The sequence below is a fragment of the Solanum verrucosum genome, unplaced genomic scaffold (assembly GCF_900185275.1).
Source record: "Solanum verrucosum unplaced genomic scaffold, falcon-dt-bn FXZP01000049.1, whole genome shotgun sequence".
NCBI lineage: Eukaryota > Viridiplantae > Streptophyta > Magnoliopsida > Solanales > Solanaceae > Solanum > Solanum verrucosum.
The window spans coordinates 11,731,808-11,752,144 of NW_026020221.1; the positions used below are offsets into that span (position 1 = coordinate 11,731,808).

The following is a 20,337-nucleotide window of genomic DNA, read 5'->3' on the forward strand; positions in this document are numbered from 1 at the left end:
AAGGAAAAAAATTAACATTACAACGTTAATTATCACCATTATTAGAAGATTGACATAGTGTCCCCAGTATCTGCTAGGTACTCCACTCTGGTGCCTAAAGGCTCTAAAAGTGTCCATTATATGCTTATGTTTTCTCTCTACCATTCCATTATGTTGTGTAGTAACATTAACTTTGATGCACAATACCAAGAGAAGAAAATAAAGTGCTATATTTCAGATTAAAGAACTATATACTATTATCAAATCCAAGAGTTTGTACTTTGATACTAAATTGTGTATTAACTATATTAAGGAAGATTTTCAAAATGAGGTGTATCTCTGTTTTACATTGAATGAGACAAATCGAAGTAAACCTATTAAAGTCAGCAATAAATGTTACAAAATGTTGTTTCTTGTCATAGGTGGGTGTCTTATAGGGCTCATATACATCTACATGTATAAGCTGAAAGCAATTATCTGACCTGTTGTGATTATCAGGAAAGGCTAATCTTTGCTTAGTTATGGGACAATTATGACATCAATTATGTTTTCTAGCATCTATATGATCTTTGAGAGCTGAGATATATTGCATAGCCTTGAAAGAATGATGCCCAAGCCTGATGTCTCAGAAGTCAGTTCGGTGATATAGTTTTTATTGTTGCACCAACTACTATATTTATTTCATCTTTCAATAAATATAAATCATTGTTTTCTCTATGAATCTTAATCTCCATGCCACTGTGAAGACCTTGCAATATACTAAGTTAGTGAGAAAACTAACACTGCAAGATAGATCCTTAGTAGTTTTGCAATTGAGAGTAGGTTGAACTTGAAGTCAGGACATGTAAAACATTTTTCAGTTTTAGATCTCCCAAAATAGTGGAACTACTAGTGTTCATTATTCATGCTTTCTTCCCTGTTGGCATCTGCACTGTACTTGATCCCTCCAAGTTTTTCAGATCATGCAATATGCTTTTACAAGAGGTAATATGATGAGTTGCTCCTGAGTCAATGATCTATTCATATGCATAGGGTTTGGTTATTAGAGAACATCACTTGCCAAGTTGGATTTGCATTCCTTTGGTCCTTTGTTGTACAATAGATTCCTAGCCTAGTCTAGTGAGTTAATACCTCAGATGGTCACTCAACTATGCACTCTTCTCTCAGAAAGTCACTCAACTTTCAATTTTAACTAAAAAGTCACTCAACTATGTACTTCTCTCTCAGAAAGTCACTCAACTTTGAATTTTAACTCAAAAGTCACTCGACTATCCACTCTTCTCTCAGAAAGTCACTCAATCTATTTAATTATTTTTTTAATTAAAATTTGCTAATATTAATTATTTATAGAACAAACCAAAATTTTAAAAAAATAAAAAATACTATTTAAACCATTTAATGATCCACCCACCTAACCCGACCCATTAAAAAATATAATATGACCCATTTTATTTTACCCTTAATCCTAAATTATTCCCTCTCTTTCTCCTCTGCTCCTCTACAGTTTTCTTTTTTGTTCTCCATTGTTGGTGCCTCTAAATTTAGCACAAATTAGCAGAAACATAAAGGCAATGCACTGAAGGATCTAGTTTGGTGCCAACTTATATTTGAATTTGTTTAAAGGTCCTTTATGTGGTAAGAAGTCCCATATCAGTGCCATTTGCATGTCATCAATATGAATTGAAGCTACTGAGGAGAATTAAATGAAACTCTGGAATAATCTACTAATTTGTGCTAAATTTAGAGATACCAACAATGGAGAACGAAAAAGAAAAATGTAGAGGAGCAGAGGAGAAAGAGAGGGAATAATTTAGGATTAAGGGCAAAATAAAATGGGTCATAATATATTTTTTTATTGGATCGGGTTAGGTGGGTGGATCACTAAATGGTTTAAATGGTATATTTTATTTTTTAAAAATTTTGGTTTGTTATATAAACAATTAATATCAGCAAATTTTAATTAAAAAAAGTAACTGAATAGATTGAGTGACTTTCTGAGGGAAGAGTGGATAGTTGAGTGACTTTAAGTTAAAATTCAAAGTTGAGCGACTTTCTGAGAAAGAAGTGCATAGTTGAGTGACTTTTGAGTTAAAATTGAAAGTTGAGTGACTTTCTGAAAGAAGAGTGTATAGTTGAGTGATCATCTGAGTTATTAACTCCTAATCTAGTTCATCATTACTAAGCTCAATGTGATCACATTCTTATTTTTCAGTTGCTGCATTATTGGCATAAGACCTGAAGTTTTCAGTTTCGGTATGATTATAATTTCTTGGTCCGGAACTACCCATTCCATTCTGATAAGAACATGCTTTTTTTTTACCCTTCCCTAGGAGCTCCCACCCCTTTTTCTCCCTTGGTGACTCGAACTCGCAACCTTCGAGTTGAAAGTGAGGGGTGCTTACCATCCGAGCAACACCATTGCGTCAAGAACATGTTTGGTTAGATCCTGTTTATGTAGACTTCCTTTTGAAGTTTGGTGGATACCCAATTAGCTTGTAACAATCAATAGCTAGATGATTTTTATATCCACAGATCTCACAGAATCCCTAGTAGTGGTTTTTTTTTTCCTTTGTAACATTGTCCTCTTCCAACAAACATTGTGAGTGGTTCCTTGTTTGAATCGACCACACCTAAAAACCTCTAACTTTCCTCTTGCGCTACAATGGAGTATGCCTTAATGACACTAGTGCTTGTGTTTTAAGAGATATATCACCTCTCACATAACTAAAGGTCTCATTTAATTCCATTAAGAACATCAATAGCCTATGTTGATACAGGTGATTTATGTAGGACTTAGCTTCAACACATTCACACGAAGGAAAAGGTACTAGCTAGGGTTGTTCATAGTTATGATTAAAAAATCAAATCGAACCGCAATTCGAATCGAATCGATTAAAAAAAAATTTGATATTTGGTTGGGTTTGGTTTTAAATTTTGAAAACCGATATTATTTGGTTTGGTTTTGGTTTTACTAAAAATTAAAAAAACGCAAAAATAACCAAACCGAACCTACGAATTAGATATATAAATTTTATAATTATTTATATATTATTCATAAATAAAATATACATATTTTGTTAAATTTTAATTAGCTTAGCCCAACTATAACAATCCTAAGTCCAAGTCCATCAAAATCCATTTTAGTCTTTACCTACCATACTTCAAATTAAATAGTCACACTTTCTCTTAATTGAAACACTTTGTTCGTATAATGACAACTCTAATATTGCTTAATTGCTTGATTGAACCGACGTACAATAGCTTTTGCTGTGGATTGTTCATGTGCTAGGTGTTTGTGTCTATCGACGTAAGTCCTCAAAAAATTACTATTACTTTCAAATCGAATAAACCAGAAAAATGAATCAAATCGACAGTCATTTTTATCCTTTGGTTTGGTTTGGTTTTAGAAATTTAAAAAACGGACTAGATTGGTTTGATTTTGATTTAATCAATAATCGATCCAAACCAAACCACGAACACCCCTAGTACTAGCACATCACATACATCCCAGAAGTCTCTCATTTTAGAATAGTAGTCAGTGATATAAATGTTACCTTGCTTTAGGTTTGCAACTTATATGCAGATATAGTTGATATACTTTGGTGAGATTTGATTTGTCAAAATTTTCTTTTAAATCTTATCAAACTTGTCTAGCATTTGATGTGTACATGATTGTACTCAACAAATTAGGGGTTATTGTGCTGCTTATCCACGACAGGACTACTGCATTGCATCTTTCCCATTGAGCAACTAATTTTCTCCTTTATATGTGTTCTTCAAGCAGGTTTCATCTAACTTATTTTTCACCAACAATGCTAGCCTCATCGATCGACTCCAGATTCTATAGTTTTCTTGTCCTGTGAGTTTGATCGTTTGTAAAGTCACACCAAGTGTATCCGAAGACTGTAAGTATAGTGGATGATGGCGCTTAAGGGTAGCAACTATTAATTCCGCCATTGGTGGATCCTAGAATGAGTTGTGAAGATGTAGCTTTTGCGGAAGACGATCTAAACTAGAGATCGTTGCTCTGATACCATAATAAATTGTGAATGCAAATTTATTCAATAGAATTCAGAAATCTAGATCATCGATTTGGACAAGTAAACTACAAGTATGGAGAAGAAATGGATAAGAAGATGACTCTCATACATCTCTAAGTAAGTCAGAACTATGACTTTATACAGAGTAATCACACACCTTACATGTGCTAACTCTAACTAACCTATTGTAGAATTAACTAACCACAAAGCAATCCTAACAATCTGATTATGAGTAGTATATTCACCAACTAACTAACTAATTGCCTCATTAACTCCCATTCTTCTACTATAAGTAATCATCTTCTCTTAGAGTGTTTTCTTTAAAATCTTTGTATTCGTTTTCTTTCAAATTTTCAATTCGGTTCCAAAATGACTTTGCTAATTTTTATATTTCTCCATTAGTGTGTATTCTGGTTTATTCTCTTCGATTAATAGAAGAGTTTTAAAGCTCAAATTTTTAAAATTCAACGTATCACAATCGTGAACCATTTCAAGAGAATGATATATTAAAAGATTTGAAATATCGAAACAAACTCATATTTGACTTTTAAATTGTTTAGAGATAATTTTGAGTAGGTTAGGATTCAAAGATATCATTAGTCATTAAAGCTTCTTCAAATACATGGTATACACTATTTATACAATAGCGATACAATACATATGCATGATATACTCTATTTATACAATGTCAATACATTATATATAAATTACATATACATGTGGCCATTTTGTTAAAAAAAACTTGTTGCTTGTACATTATATATAAGTTACATATCCATTACTTTTCATGATAAATGCAACTTGAGTTTCAGATTTAAGCTTTATTAGAAGTAGATTTGAATGTTGTATGAACAAAAAACATTTTTTGGCATAACAAGTTCACAAGTGAATTTTTAATTTCAGACATTTATGTCTGAATTGTTTTAAAAGGCAGGTAAGCTAAAAAGAGGCACAAATTGAATGATGATCCCAAAAACAGGAGTATTTGTGCACTTCACCCAAGTTGGGTCCCTAGGCCCTATTCAACTAAAGCCATATCCGGGCTTTGACAGGTATGGCAAAATATACTAAGGGGTGATGAATGATGATCATTAGAACTACAGTGGCTGCACTCTGCAGTGAAGCAAAAATAGTAATAACAGATTGCATAGTCAAGATCTTTTAATCCTCTTCAATATTTACATATACAAGAAACAAGACAGAAATGAAACAGAGACCAAACTTTATAACACTCAATTTATTCAATCATATCAAGAAGCTACCTGAGCACACTTGAGTGAAATACTTTAAAAGGAAAACAATGTTTCCCAATTGCTTTTCTCTTGCAGATTGAGAGAATTTAGATGTTCTCAACAATAACTCTGAACTGTCTTTCTGTACAAAGGTAAATTATCAGTCCTTCCTAAGAGTACATGTAGTTATTGGTTATTGAAGCACCAAATAAAAACGAGCATCCCAGGGTTGGAGAAAGAATGTTAAGAGTCTTGATATATATAGCCTTTCATAAATCAATGGTGAATGCTTTCCTTGGATGCGCGTGTAGTGAAGTGCTGCAGGCTGATCTTCAACATAGTCATATCTCTCCCTTTCCGTTCCGCACCACCCAAAATGAAATAATAAAATCCTCCATACCAATTGAGAGGAGAAAATGAAATAATAAAATCCGCACAACTGACTTTGTACTTTAGTCTGGATGTTTCTAGGTTTATTCTTCACCATTCCAGATCTACGATGGAGACCGAAAATGGGACAAGCTCAAAGGATCACAGATGATGAATGAGAACAATATTGCATCTAAGAAATTTGCAACATCTCCAACCCACAGGGCACTGCACATATAACTTTAGCTCAATTAATATAGAAGAGAGAAATCCCAGTACTCTAGACATCAACTGTAAGTAAAGGCCAAAGATGAAGTGAAAAATCAAAGACAAGAAGCAAGTGCCGGTGATAAGAGTACTGTAGCAAAGCGAGTAATAATTAGTCTGTAAGGGTGATTATACTTAACTTGCTTAAGAGAAACAACAGGTCAGTGCATAATATGTCAGTGAACCAGAATTCAGTTTTTCAGTTAGGGAGGGCAATTCTAACACATTTTTGTGTAACCCACCCAACCCTTCAAGTTTAAACAGGTTCGATCAGTAACTGAAGACCATACATATCAAAATGGGTTGAACCCAAACTGACCAATCAAAATATTAGGTTAGAATGAGTTAAAAACTTAAAACTATGTAACCCAACAGTCGAAAGTCTGTCCAACCCAACGGCTTAAAATTCTGTAAGAGGACGGGTTATAAGGAAATTTCCTGCTGGAACCAGAAATGAAAAACTGTGTTTTGGCACCGTTAAGAATTTACTTTAGTATCTTTCAAATACTTTTTTAATATAAAATGACTATCAGGTCCTACTTTTGGATCTAAGCTACATCTGTTTTTGATCTTCAATCTCAACCAAATAAAATTTCTTTTTCTTTTTAATCAGAAAAACAATATTTAGGGGCAATATAAATATTTAGGATAAGACAGTATTAAATTTGGATTTGCTCTAGTTAATCTCATCATTTATTAACACGGATCTAGTCAAATACTTCTATTCCTTAAAAGGAGGTAGTTCCGGAGAGGAGCACAATAGCATGAAAGCGAGTGCTCTCGGTGCACGATAGCAAGGCAGTAATTGTGAACTGAGAGTGTTTTCAACAACTGTCGCATACACATACACCCAAAATAGTAACACCTGATACAGGTGAAGCTCAGCAGCTCGCACCTATCACTTTTGGGAGTTTCCTACCTCTGAAATTTCATACTATTATGGAGGAGAGTGATGACAGCAGCGCGGAAGATGTAATTCACTTGGAGAATGCAACTGGGAAGGATACTCCGAAGAGGCGATTACAATTCTCTGATGCTGGTACATCTATGTGTCCTACCCCAGCCGTTCCAGAACCTGTGAGGGGAAATCGCAGCAATGGTAAGACCTTGAACTTTATACCCCCTGTGATTAAGGAGGGTATTCTTACTGTTCAAATTGATAAGGAGGATATTTGCTTGCAAGTTCAAGAGTGGGAAACAGCTTTAATAGGCTATGTAATTGGGCATAATCCATATGAACTGCAAATGACAGAGTATGTCAAGAAGGTGTGGGGTTTTGTTGAACTACCCCAGGTGCTTTACCATGACGATGGGTACTATGTGTTTAAATTTCATACCATTGCTGACAAGGAGAGAGTGATGCAAGCAGGGCCTTACTTCTATGGTAACAAACCTATGATTTTGAGAAATTGGCAATTGGATTTTGAGTTCAATGCTGATATGTTCAGTCAAATTCCAATTTGGGTTAAATTCCCCAGATTACCTGTGGGATATTGGTCTGTTAAGGCATTGAGCAAAGTTGCTAGTGCAATTGGGATTCCACTGTATACAGATGGATTTACTGCTAAGGCTGAGAAGATCTCCTATGCTAGGGTTCTGATTGAGGTGGATATTACGAAGACTTTGCCGGATGCTATTGTTGTTGAAACTCCCTCTGGGCCTTGGAACCAATCTATTGAGTATGAATGGAGACCGAAATTCTGCAATCATTGTCTCAAGTTGGGGCACATGGATGCTGAGTGTTGGTACAAACACTCCCCTAGTGAGGGTGGAGGGGAGACTGAACTGGTAGGGGCAGAAAAGGACCATGGTAAGGGTTGGAGGAAAGAGGGTAGAAGAAGAAGGATGGTAACTAAATGGATGCCTATTCATTATCATACTAATGTTAAGGATAACACTGCTATCATAGGATCAAATGCTGAGGTGTTACAAACACCACTTGAACCTGATCCTGGACAAAGAAGTGGGAAGCAACATGTTGAGGAAATCTCACTCATGCAGAATATAAATAATGTGCTGGATGCTCAGATGCATGATAGGAGGAAGAGTGCTGGCAACTATATGCCATCCCTTCCTACATGATCATCTCTACTTGGAACATAAGAGGCCTTAACCAAGGCCACAAACAGAAGGAGCTCAAACTCTTTCTGAATAAACATAGAGTAGATATTTTTGGATGTCTTGAAACAAAGGTAAGGAACATAGAGCACCTGTGATAAGAAGAAAACTAGCTCAAGGATGGTTGACTGCACATAACTATAATGGTGATGCCAATGGTATGATCCTTGAGGTGCATGAGCAATATATACACTGTCTGGTTGAAGATCCTGGGGTGAAGATTAGTTTATATGTTACCTGTGTTTATGCAAGGAATGAGGTACAGAAGAAAGAGACCCCGTGGCAAGATGTTATGCAGATCACACATTACAGCAGCAACTTCCTTGGGTCTTATGTGGAGACTTTAACAGTGTCTTGGGCTAAGATAGGTTGGGGTCTCTTGTCACACAGCAGGAGGTTCAGAGACTATCCCCCTATCCCTTATGAATTACATAGGTTTCTTGTTTGCTTTGGAATAGCTAAGTGAAACTAGTTTGGTTGAATGTAGGAGTAGCTTGTCTAGGCTGCTGATGCTATACTTGTAAGTTGGTTGGTTATGAATTAAAGCTATACTATTTACCAAAGAAAAAAAATCCTTATATTCCTTGTTTTAACTATATATAAAGGAGAAGGAATAAAAGAAAGCTCAGTAGCAATTAAGAAAAAATAATGATATGATACATTTAAGTTCAAAGTTTTTTCATAGATCTTCTATTGTTCCAAAAAAGACAAAATGACAATTACACCATTCACAAAATATGCTTGGTACATGAATCAACTTAAAGCTAGATATTACAAACTTACAAAAATCTAGTTTTGAAAGGTTTGAACTCCTAGTAAATAGTTTCTTGAAAAATAATGTTATTTGAAAACTAAAAACACGAGCCACTGCTGAATAATATTTTCCAAAAAACTTTTGTAATGTAGAAAGTTAAAGGAATGGAATTAAAAATTTAAAAGATTTACTTGCAAAAGAATGAGAACAACAGATACTTGGGTTTGCTTTTCTAATCTCACAACATCCCTATTTATAAGGAGGGAAACCTTTATATTACATTGGGCAGGTTGGGTTGTTATTTTACACATCTTAACCCAACCCATATGGCATATTGACCCAATAAAACTTTGGGTGGATTGGGATATGACCAGTCTGAAATTAACCCAACCGACCCATTTACCACCCTTAATTTTTTCTCTGGCACTATCTATGGCTCTGGAAGCCAAGAAGCTTTAGCACAAGGAAATAAAGCAAATATGTCAGAATGGAACAGCACTGACGGTCTTCTTTATCAGGAATTCTAGCCAGTTCTTTCAGACGAAAGCAGGAATATCCTTTCTTCTTGCTTCCTTCTGAGTTAAACACTCTGCGCTGGCAATAATACACTTTGATGGGTATTGATGGCAAGTTACTCTCAAAAGAAGGCCTACTACTTGCACAGGATAAATTAATAATTGTCTTCAAGATTTACTTACAATTCTTTTAATGATCAATCGGCATCTTCATCATTGTAAATCATGAGCTTGACCCCACATTACCTGAAATGCAGCAATAAAAGCTCTTATTTAGTGTGACATCAGATAAAAGAGTTATGTTAAGAACACAAGTGTTACTCCAGAAAACAAACACTATCGAAGTCTAACCTTAGGTAAAGATATATCCATCAAAATGCTTGACCAACAGTAATTAATTCACCATAGCCCTAATAGACCATAGCACATGGTATGTTAGCCACCAAAAAGCATAAGGCAAATGAGATAAAGTTGAATACTACATTTAGATATAGAATTGAATAAAAATAGTTATAGCTTTCTATATTTGTGAAATCATAGGATTATGAGACTATTCTATAGATATATGTTCACAAGACCCATAACCAAAATGTCCCTTTGAAAGTTTTATTAGAAATTATTACCTAGATGAACTACTTGTATCCAACTTCTAACATCAGATGGCGATAACTGCGCCCACGTATGACTCGCTGCCAAAGATACTGGAGTGAAGTCTTTGACTGCAGCTGGATTCTCTCTTGAACAAGCCTGTAGCACAACGGAAAGAGTAAACACATGTGGATGCTTCTTATTTGTTCTAAAACCAGGGTGAATGACAATGCACATCCTACCATCTAACAAGGCACCTCTGAATACCCCGAGAAAGAGGACGAAGGAATGATGGATCCCGTTGTGAATACAGTAGACCGACCTAAAAAAGAGGTAAACAAAAATTTTTAAGTGTAACAGGAGGAGTGTCAATTTGTTAGTTCTTCCAATATCTTTGTTTCCTCTTTGGACATCACATCTTCTCTTCCGAAAGGTGCCTCTTTTATATTCATAGAATCATAGCAAAGTGCAGCAAATATTATAGCAACCGCAGGAAGAAAATCAAATTCAGAACAAAAATGAGAACTGCATTAAAACACAGAGATATCTCAATAGAAAAGGTGTAATTGACATGAGTAGTACCTCTAATAATGCAATAGCAGATGGATCATCAAAAATTTCAAGACTACAATCAGCTAGGTAGTTCACCTGCAAGTTGGAGAAAAGAATAAAAAGCAAGACAAGAAAAAAAAGACTAAGTATCTATGATGCTAATGGCTCTAAAACGGTAATCATATTTCATCTACAAAATTTAGGGGACACGTTTTGGAATGTCTTCTTTCTCAATTACAAAAGCACAAAAGCATGGCATCATAACTTTTGTTTTCCATTTTATCCTTTTACACAGTAATGTACCTAATAAGAAGCCACAATAAGGTCATTGTTTACATAAAGCATTACATAATGAGACAAGTGGACCATCACAAACAGCATGACTCATATATTTTGCTGTTTTATAATGGTCCTTGTGTATTCATACTTCTCGCACTTTTTGATAAATCAGACCAGAGAGTATTGCGAGGAGGCATCATTTACATGATTTCTAAGTGAAGACATAAAACAACAGAGTAGCATGTAAATAATAGGTCTACAATACTTGCACATAGGGAAAGAGAATGAAGCTCTTCACATTGCATAATGTTGTGCAATGCTTGTATAAAGACAGTCAAAGCTAGAACCAGCTTATTAGCTTAAAAACTAGAACAAGATGAAAGATACCCCAAATTCTGCATTCACAAGACACTGAACAAAATCCATAAGTTGAATTTTAGCCCATTGACGACACAATGTAGGATCATCAGAAGATGGAGGGTGTCTCCACGGAGCACCAAAACATAGCTTGTCCTTCAAAATTCTTCCATTTCGTGCATCAACCGCAAATTTCTGTAAATGTGACAATGCTCTATCCATGGCAGGATTAACTACTGTTACCTAAAATACAGGTAAGAATAGCAGATGAGGGCTTATACTTCATCAAAAAAATTTAAATATTTGGAAGTTCTCATATATCGGACGTGAAACAGTTTCGGAATGGAAAAGTAGAATATTATACAATAACAAGAAGTCAACTCGATTTCATTTGCAGCTGCTTCACATCTACTGTGACTTGGATGTTGTCTTAATTATCTTATGATCCCCAATCCAGTGTTTTTTAGCATTTATTTTTCAGTGTATTGTTTTAAATTCTCTTAAGAATCCTAATTCATGTGGCATCCTTCCAAACTAAAGCACCAACACTACAGACACTTACTCACAAACTCGTGATATCTCAAGGATGCAATTTTTTTTAAAAACCCCTTAAAAATTTTCTTCCAGGGACAGTCTTTATAATGTATCAGACTACATTCTGGATCAAACAAATCAAGATGCAAGGCACAACTCTCACTAGATTACGAAATATATAGCTCAAGGACTTTTAACCAAATGGAAAGAAGACATTTGAAATTGTAGTGAAGAGAAAATCAACCAAGTTTCCATGAGATAATTCAGCAAATCACTCATTCATCAATTGCATTCGCAGGTATCTTGCCTATTCCTAGTTGTAGAGTTGTGTAAATATTTTTATGGGAGAGAATACAAAAGCAATGAGCTTGTAAATACAGAAGGTCCATTAAATAAAATAGCTTGTACAAAAGCTAACTGTGTGACTTTGTACATGAATACAATAAGGCAAATAAAACAAGAAATAGTGACTCGCATGCAAGCTCAAATGGTTGCAAAGTCCTATGGACCTATAACTTATAAGTAATAGAAACTGAAGCATGCCTAAATTTTTTATGAATGAACTCAAAGGAAGCATCGTGACAAAAATCAATAGATTTAAAAGAAGCCCAAGATAAGAGGATTTTGAAAAGTTGGTTTTCGATTTGTTTTTTTTTTCTTTTACATCTGACTCACAAACTTCAGCTGATACACTTAATGGGGTAAAATCTCCATAACTGAAAAGTTAAAAACCAAAAGCAATATAAATTGTAATTCATTCTGGAACTTACTTGAAGATATGCCAAGTACGCATCCACGATATCCTCAAATTTGCTGCTGTTCTCACTCATGACCCTAGATTCCACAAAATATGGGAGTGGCTTAGAATGTGATAATAATTTAGTCGAGGATGTAAACGCTATCTTTCATAGTTTTCCACATATGGTAACAGGAAATGACAATCTTTTCCACATTTCTAAGTGGAGAATAAAAGACAATAATAGAGATTTTTTTTAAGAAACTTATTGTTTTTTAAGAAACTTATCGGCTGACACGTGCACCAATTCGAAGTCGCCTATGGTGCCAGGAGGGCTTGCAGTGAATATGCGAATGGAACCCTCCCCCCCCCCCCCCCCCAAAAAAAAAAACAAAAAAGAAACTGCTGTGTCTACTTCACAAACTGCTAATGGAACAGTAGCTATGCCTAATCCAGGAACCCAGAAGCCTACAGAACCTTGTGCTGCCAAAATTCACGCCAACGAGGGAAGAACCTGGGCTGGGTTGGTAGCAGGGAACAAGTTTGTGGCAACCACCTGTGACTGAAGAAGGGGACATTGTAGTGCATCTTCTCAAGGAGGATATTGAAGCAGAGAATCAGAAGTAGAAGAAGGTCTCATCATGTATGTTGTGGGGAATACTCCTTTCATTGAAGCAATTTTTTTTGATGACCGTGGTGTCAGGGAACAAGTTTTAATGCATTATGTTTTAAGAAAGCTTGGACTATTATTGGCACTGATGTTGAAGATGTTGTGATGGACTTATTCAAGACTTCAAGAATGCGTAAAGCTATTAATAGTGCAGTCATAACCCTTATCCCTAAGGTGTTAAAAATCCCTCCTCCGTAGGGGAATTTTGAACAATCTGTTGTTGCACTGTCTTGTATAAGATCATCTCAAAGATATTAACAAGAAGACTCCAACCTGTTATGAAGGAGATGGTAAACAACAGCCAAACAGCTTTTGTGCCTGGTCGTTTGGTCGTCTGATCACAGACAACATCATCATGAGCCATGAACTTATGAAGGGCTATGGTAGGAAATCGATCTCCCCAAGATGCATGTTAAAAATTGATATGCACAAAAGGCCTATGACCCTGTTGAGTGGCCCTATATGGAGAAAAATCTGAGACTTCAAGGTTTTCTGAGATGTTCACCCACTGGATTTGGAATGCATGACTGCAATCTCTAATTCTGTAGTATTGAATGGTAAACATACTGCCCACTTTGCTGCAAGGAAAGAGTTGACACAAGGTGTACGCTACCTCCCCCTTCCTATTTGTACTGGCTATGGAGTACTTAAGCAGGCTCCTCAAACCCTTAAACACTTGGGGTTTGCAGATGACTTAGAGCCTTTTTGGATGGACTTGTAGCTTTGGGTTTATTTTGTCTTTTTGGCTTAAAAACAAGTGATTAAAAGCACTTTTTTATTTTACTCAAACACCTCAGAAATGCTTAAAAGCTATTTTGGCTTAAAAGTACTTAAAATAAGCCAATCCAAATAGGCTCTTACTCCTATTTGTAGAGGGGATGTGCAATCAGTGATGTTTTGTCTAATCAAGTTCAAAACTTCTCAGCTGCTGAGGTTTATAGCTAATCCACAGAAGAGTTCTGTGCATTTTGGTGTAGTACCTTTGACTGTCCTACAACAGATACTAGATGTGCTTGGTTATATTATGAGTGAATTACCATTCAGATATCTTGATGTCCCCTTAAGCACTAGGAGACTTACAGCACTACAATGTGAACCACTTATGGAGAAAATGTTAGGCAAAGTTACCTCCTGGACTTCAAGGTTTCAGTCTTATGTTGGAAGAACAGAACTTTTGAAGAGTGTGCTTTCTACTATTCAAACCTTCTGGGCTCAGGTGTTTGTGTTGCCAAAGAAAATCACTCAGTTTATTGAAACTATATGCAGGAGATTCTTGTGGACAAGCATTGCTGAATTCTCTAGAAAGGCTCTCATAGCCAGGGAGAAACTATGTTGCCCTCTGGTAGCTAGTGGAATTAGCTTAATCAATGTGTCTGTGGAATAAAGCAGCAAGCTGTAAATTACCATGGCACCTACGTAGAAAGAAAGAGAAGTGACGGGTGCAATGGGTCCATGCTTACTATAAAAAGAGGGGCACAAAATTTGGAATACCGTCCCAAAGAATGCATCTTGGGTGATACAGAAGATTTTAAAAACCTAAAAGTTACTTGGCATCAGCTGGTTACAGTGAAAATGACATGCTTCTGGCGGAAAAGTTTTCCATCAGATAGGATTACAAGAAGCTGCAGGGTCACTTTCCAAAGATCCACTGGAGGAAACTCATCTACAATCAAAGGCTCTCCCAAATGGATTTTTACACTAAGGCTGGCTATACTTGACAGGTTGGCTACAAAGGAAAGATTAGCAAGATGGGGAGTAGTTGCAACTGATCTTCTATGTCCTTTCTGTAACCAGGTGAATGAGTCTTTGAACCATTTGTTCTTCCAGTGCTGTGTCTGGTGCAATATGGAAAAAGCTACTTTCATGGCAAGGCATCCATAGAAACTGTTTGTCCAGGCAAGAGGAAATAACTTGGGCTGTTAAATGTTGTGGTGGCAATAGCAAGGGTGCTGCAGTCTACAGAATTGTGCTGGATGCTGATGTCTATCAATTGTGGATAGAGAGGAATGCTGTTTTTTTTTTCAAAAGGGAAGAAGATTCCCAGGTGTCATAATCAAGTTGATCATTCAGAAGGTTTTATCCAGGCTTAGTTTGGTCCCTAAACTTGCAAACTATGTTGACCATCTAAATTTCTATCCCCTGTAATATAAAAGCTAGCAGATGTTAGGAGCACTCGACTAAGGTCTTATGTCTAGTTAGGTGGTGCAAATTTTTGTTTTCTCTTGAGTAGTAAATATCCTCACTTGGTAATATATAATACGTTTATTTACAAACTAAAAAAAAGACAATAATAGAGAAACGGAGAAGAAGGAATGACGCGTGCATTGTAAATCACAGAACTGAGATATATAGAGTAAAAAAGAATAATACTTCAGCCCAAGCAACAAGAAGTACTACGTAACCCCACCATGATAAATGATGAGTGGTTTAGAGGTTGCACGGGAAATATTTCGATAAAAGTGCAGTGCCCTTGGAAAACATGGGATGTAAAGTCTTATATGACAATGTTCCCTATCTTAGTCTACTTTCCTGGAGACCTTTCATTTTCCTATACCAAAGGAAAAGTAATATGTAATTGCAGCAGATCACATGCCATAGAAAGCTTTTCTGGAAGTTCCCAAAGCTGTCCTTTGGCATATGATGGCATTATCACAAAAATGACCTGTACTGTTGGCCTCTCCTAGAAAAATGGTTTATTTTAATATACCTAAGAAACAGGTCAACCTCATTCCCCTTCAATGTGTAATGCATATTTGGAACTTCTATGTTCTTACAAGAAAAACAACCCCAGATCAGCAGCTTATTATATTGATTGGGTTTTATTATATTTATATGACAATTGCGAGCCTAGAGTCCCTATTGCCGCAGATCAATTATAATATTTGAAAACAAGCATCCATAAGTACTCACTTTTGGTAGTAATTACTTAGCTTGAGTGCATAAATCTCAAATAGATGCCTTGGATTCGGTCCTAGCACCTCAACAATCACATTCCACTGCAGTATAAGTAAGAGCAAAATCATCATTATGATTTAATTTAAGCCAAAAGGCATACTTTTATGATGATTGTATATCTGATGTAAAGAGGGATATACCTCTGACTGACTAAAATAGTCACCAACCATATGCATTTTTGCTTCTGCAGGAGTCCACCCAAATGTCTGCATTCCGAACAAAGGAGATATTTAGTTACTTATCAAAAAATAAAAACGAAGGTAGATGTATACAAAGTTCACAAGAAGAAAAAAGAGCAAATTTTATTTAGTTGTGTAAGAAGAACAGAAACCAGACATACACAAATTAAGTTGCATATTAAATTTAATCACTGCAGAGAAAGATGGTGCTGGTATCACTTCAATAAAGAAACATGTCATTTAAGCTGGATAAACTGCATCCTAACCATTCTGTAGCTTACCAAAGCATTACATAGGAAAAAATTGCGCTAAAGGTTCACATCCTCTTTCTTTTTCCTTGATAAGCTAACAAACAAAAGATGCAAACCCATTGAGGTGGAGCAGTAAGTTTAAATAATTATGATGTGTTTACCTCACGTGAGATGAAAATGTCCGGAAATCCAAAATCCATATAGGCACGATATGAATAGTAGCTGCAATAATTTTCTTGCTTAGTGTTGAATCTCCAATTTGCATTAAAAGAAAGTTAAAGAAAGTTGAGCATATAACAACATAAATCTGAACAAAACTACTGAAAAGCTGGTGAGACAGCAAGAGTATTTTTATCCTGCAAAGCAAGATATTTATATTGCTACTGTTTTCTCCTACACAGGCATCAATTCTCCCTGTTAGACAAGCAATAGTAAAGAATCCTGTATGGCACGAATTATGCACTAAGTTTCATTGACTATGTTTGATGCTACAATGAAGTTTCACCTCCAAAAAATTCTAATCTCATGACCACTGAAGCTTACATAAATTCACACATTCCATTCAAGGGCTGCATTTTGCACATATCCGGGGATCAAGATCATTCTTTTTTTTTTTTTTTTTTTTATGACCGTGGTGTCCGGGCGGGATGAAGATCATTCTTTTGGGACCTAGTGAATGAAAAACCGACTCATAGCGCCCCCATGGCTTTGGTCTAGTGGTAAGAGTGCAGCACATGATGTGTAGGTCAAGTGCATGTCATGAGTCACAGCAAAAACCCTGGCATTTAAGTGGAGAAGGATAGAGGAGAGGGGACCATTGTATGCTGAGTGCAAACAGTGTGCCAACTAGCCCTTAGAGATTTATTGGTAATTATAATTACTCAAAAAAATGTACTCATACTTTAGATTCCTATTTCACAGAGATACAGAGGATGCCTCCAAGTTCAAACATACATCAAATGTGCCAAGGAGGATAGATAGCACTTCACACAGACCACCTCATGCCAATTATATCACTCTACAATCCATGCACTTCAACCACAAAAGATATCACTTTAAAGCCTTTTTTTTTATAAGGTCATATCACTTTACAGCATTTCTTTTATAGAATAAGGAAGTTGGTGTGCTACATTTCTTTTTTATTTGTATTCCGTGACTATTGAACTTGAAATTACTGAACTAAGAGAGGCAGCATATAAATTCTACTTTTGTATGACTTATCTAGATGCTAGATATAACATTGAGGAATAATGCATACATTTCAAAAGACATGATGCAACTTAACATTATAAAATGGAAGTTTGACAACTAGATCCACTGAGATGGATGACAAATGCAGGTCTTAAACATAACACATGCATTCCAAACATGACACAACTGAACATTATAAAATGTAAGAGTAACAACTTGGTCCATTGAGATGTATGAGAAATGCAGGTATTGGGCTAAAAGAAAAAGTTATGTTGCATTACCTATCAGATGTTACAAGAATAACTGGAAGAGATCTCTCATTTGCACCCAAGGCTATTATTCTCCATATCAGACTATCATGATACATGGATGCACAGACTGTAGAATCATCCGTCAGCATTGCATTCTTTAGAACCTCAATATTGTTTATGACCAGCTTCGGCTACTCATTTTGACATGTCCAACCAAGAAAACATCAATGTCATACAATACAGCTTCGGCTACTCATTTTGACATGTCCAACCAAGAAAACATCAATGTCACATAATACAGCACAAGACGCAACTTATTCGTGTTTCAGAGACTTTGCTTTGAGAGTACAAGGTGAAGAACGTGCTTACTAGGTGCCAATTTTAGCTCCCTGCTCATACTTTTCATCAATACATATAAATAGCCATTTTTTTTCTTATACAAAAATAATGTAAGCTCCTATAATTGCATGAATCAAAAACCCAACTTTATTCAGATTACCTGAAAGTAATCTATTTCAGCAGCAGATGAAAGGAGTTCCAATAACAAACAGGGCCAATCAGTTGCTGAATTGGCCAACGACCTTGAAAACCCACCAGTCTGATTCAAATGCTTGATTGCATTAGCTCTCCACTTTTGCTGCACCCTTATAACCTCTTTAGCCAAATTCAAAGCTGACATTGCTTCCTTATAATATGTCTCCTCCTCCAAACTCAACCCGCCACTCTCTTCGGCATTTAATCGAACACTTGATGCAAAAACAGCCCTTTCCCATAAATTCAACACGGAATTATTCCTAATTGAAACAGCCTTTCTGGGGTTGGAATTACTACCATCTAGGATCTGTTTAAGTGCTGTACTAAGTCCATGCCATTTACTTAAAACAGTGAAAATCTGATGAGAACTTATAGTTCCAAGCTTAATACCCTTCTGGGTCATTGTTTCAAGGCAGCTTTCAAGTTGAGTAGTAAGAAATGGCAGTGAAGGAGGTGTGCAGTTTGACCAAGAACCCCATGGAAATGATTGGCCATGAATTGGGTGATGATCTTTTACAGATTCCGCAAAGTCCACATAGCCTGTAACATGAGGTCCACTGTTCCATTTACCCATAAGACCTGCAAAACTCAAAACAAGAACCCAATTCTAAATTAGAGCAGATACACCAAATTCGCCTGAATCAATTACTTATACCAAAAATTAACAAATGGGTATCATATTGAACACAGTAAATTCCATTCACACTGAATTTCGGATCGTACTATAAAAAAACCAAAAAAGTTAGTGTATAAGATGGTTACGTTCAAGAATGAGGGTGGTTTTGCCGACGCCACGAGGGCCGTGAAGGATAAGGGGTTGAGGAACACGGTGGTGTTGAGCATGATTGTTGAGGACAGTTTCGAGAAGGGGCCTTGGGATTATTCTCCATGCCTTGTTCACCATTGATGGACTGTTATGAGAGTTCACAAAAGACTAGTAGTTTCTCTCAGTGACGACAGGGAAATCGAAGTAATATGACTTCACCCTGCTGTCTTCTTGTTTTGGCGACGCCGAGGAGAAGGCGAAAAAATTAATTATATTATATGGTTAATTCTTATTCATATTGTTACTAATTTCATTATTTGTGCCCTTGTGTTGACGGAAATGCTAAATCAACTTAAATTAACCGGTATTTTTAAAAAATGACTCGTTCTCCATTTTAAACTCATTCTCCGACCCCTCTAACATTTAACCCATTCCACTTGGACTTAATCATTTACCACAAACCACCATCATAACTTTCTCTATGAGAATTTCACATTTCTTTGTTGTTAATGGCTCTGATGCATCTCTTTAAGCTTTTTCGCTAATACCAAGTTCTACGATATTATCTACGCCTTCACATATCCCTTTCTCTTTCAATTCCATTTTATCATTACCAAATTTGTACTCAAATTCTATTTTCCTTTTTTCCTTCTGCTCCTGTTGTAGACGGGACCTTTGATTTCGTCACAATTTGTTTTATTTCCGATCTTCTTCTTCTTTCTCTCCTTTCCTTCATGTTTATCTTCTATTTCCTTCTTAGATCCCGTCAATATTCGCATCTTAGAAATTTCAATTATCTATGGACCGTCCGTTTACTTCTCGTTTTCTTTGCTTTTCTCTGGGCGTTAAACAAAGTTTTTCAGCTACATTACATTCTCCCTTTCTTACTGTCTCTAACCCTAAATCAACAAGCAAATCTGTGTAAAGTTCATGTGGTTCTCTCCCTGGGCTTATTCGAACTGGCGTTCTTAACTATCCTTCTTTTCTTAATAAATGTGTCCATTAAGAAACAAAGTCCAAGTGGAAAGGGTAAAGGGGAATGGGTTATATGTTAGAGGGGTCGGGGCATTTGGTTTTAATTAGGGAATGGATCTTTTTTAATATTTGGGTTAATTTGAGTCGATTTGGGGATTTCCATCAACATAGGGGCACAAATGATGAAATTAGTAACGGTAGGGGTAATAATAACTTCATTTAATAGCAAGAGCATAGTCAACAAA

At 36.1% G+C, this 20,337-nt stretch overlaps 1 protein-coding gene across 3 annotated transcripts; it reads right to left on the minus strand.

Annotated features, from left to right (window-relative positions):
- Window positions 1-5,238: 5,238 nt before the first annotated feature.
- Window positions 5,239-19,299, minus strand: LOC125831015 (uncharacterized). 3 transcript variants are annotated; one of them, XM_049510207.1, is made up of 14 exons: window positions 19,114-19,283; window positions 18,317-18,930; window positions 17,848-18,008; window positions 16,537-16,597; window positions 16,086-16,151; window positions 15,901-15,986; window positions 12,355-12,418; window positions 11,081-11,293; window positions 10,445-10,510; window positions 10,105-10,184; window positions 9,898-10,021; window positions 9,626-9,684; window positions 9,458-9,520; window positions 5,239-5,860 (listed from the first exon to the last, which is right to left on the minus strand). In XM_049510207.1, exons 1-11 carry the CDS (start codon window positions 19,253-19,255, stop codon window positions 9,907-9,909), a joined length of 1,668 nt encoding a protein of 555 aa, XP_049366164.1. In that variant the 5' UTR covers window positions 19,256-19,283; the 3' UTR covers window positions 5,239-5,860; window positions 9,458-9,520; window positions 9,626-9,684; window positions 9,898-9,906. The 3 variants fall into 3 exon arrangements, with proteins under 3 accessions (XP_049366164.1, XP_049366163.1, XP_049366165.1); XM_049510206.1 differs by having other exon boundaries at window positions 5,686-5,848; window positions 19,114-19,299; XM_049510208.1 differs by lacking the exon at window positions 9,458-9,520 and having other exon boundaries at window positions 5,757-5,848.
- Between the last annotated feature and the right edge of the window lie 1,038 nt (window positions 19,300-20,337).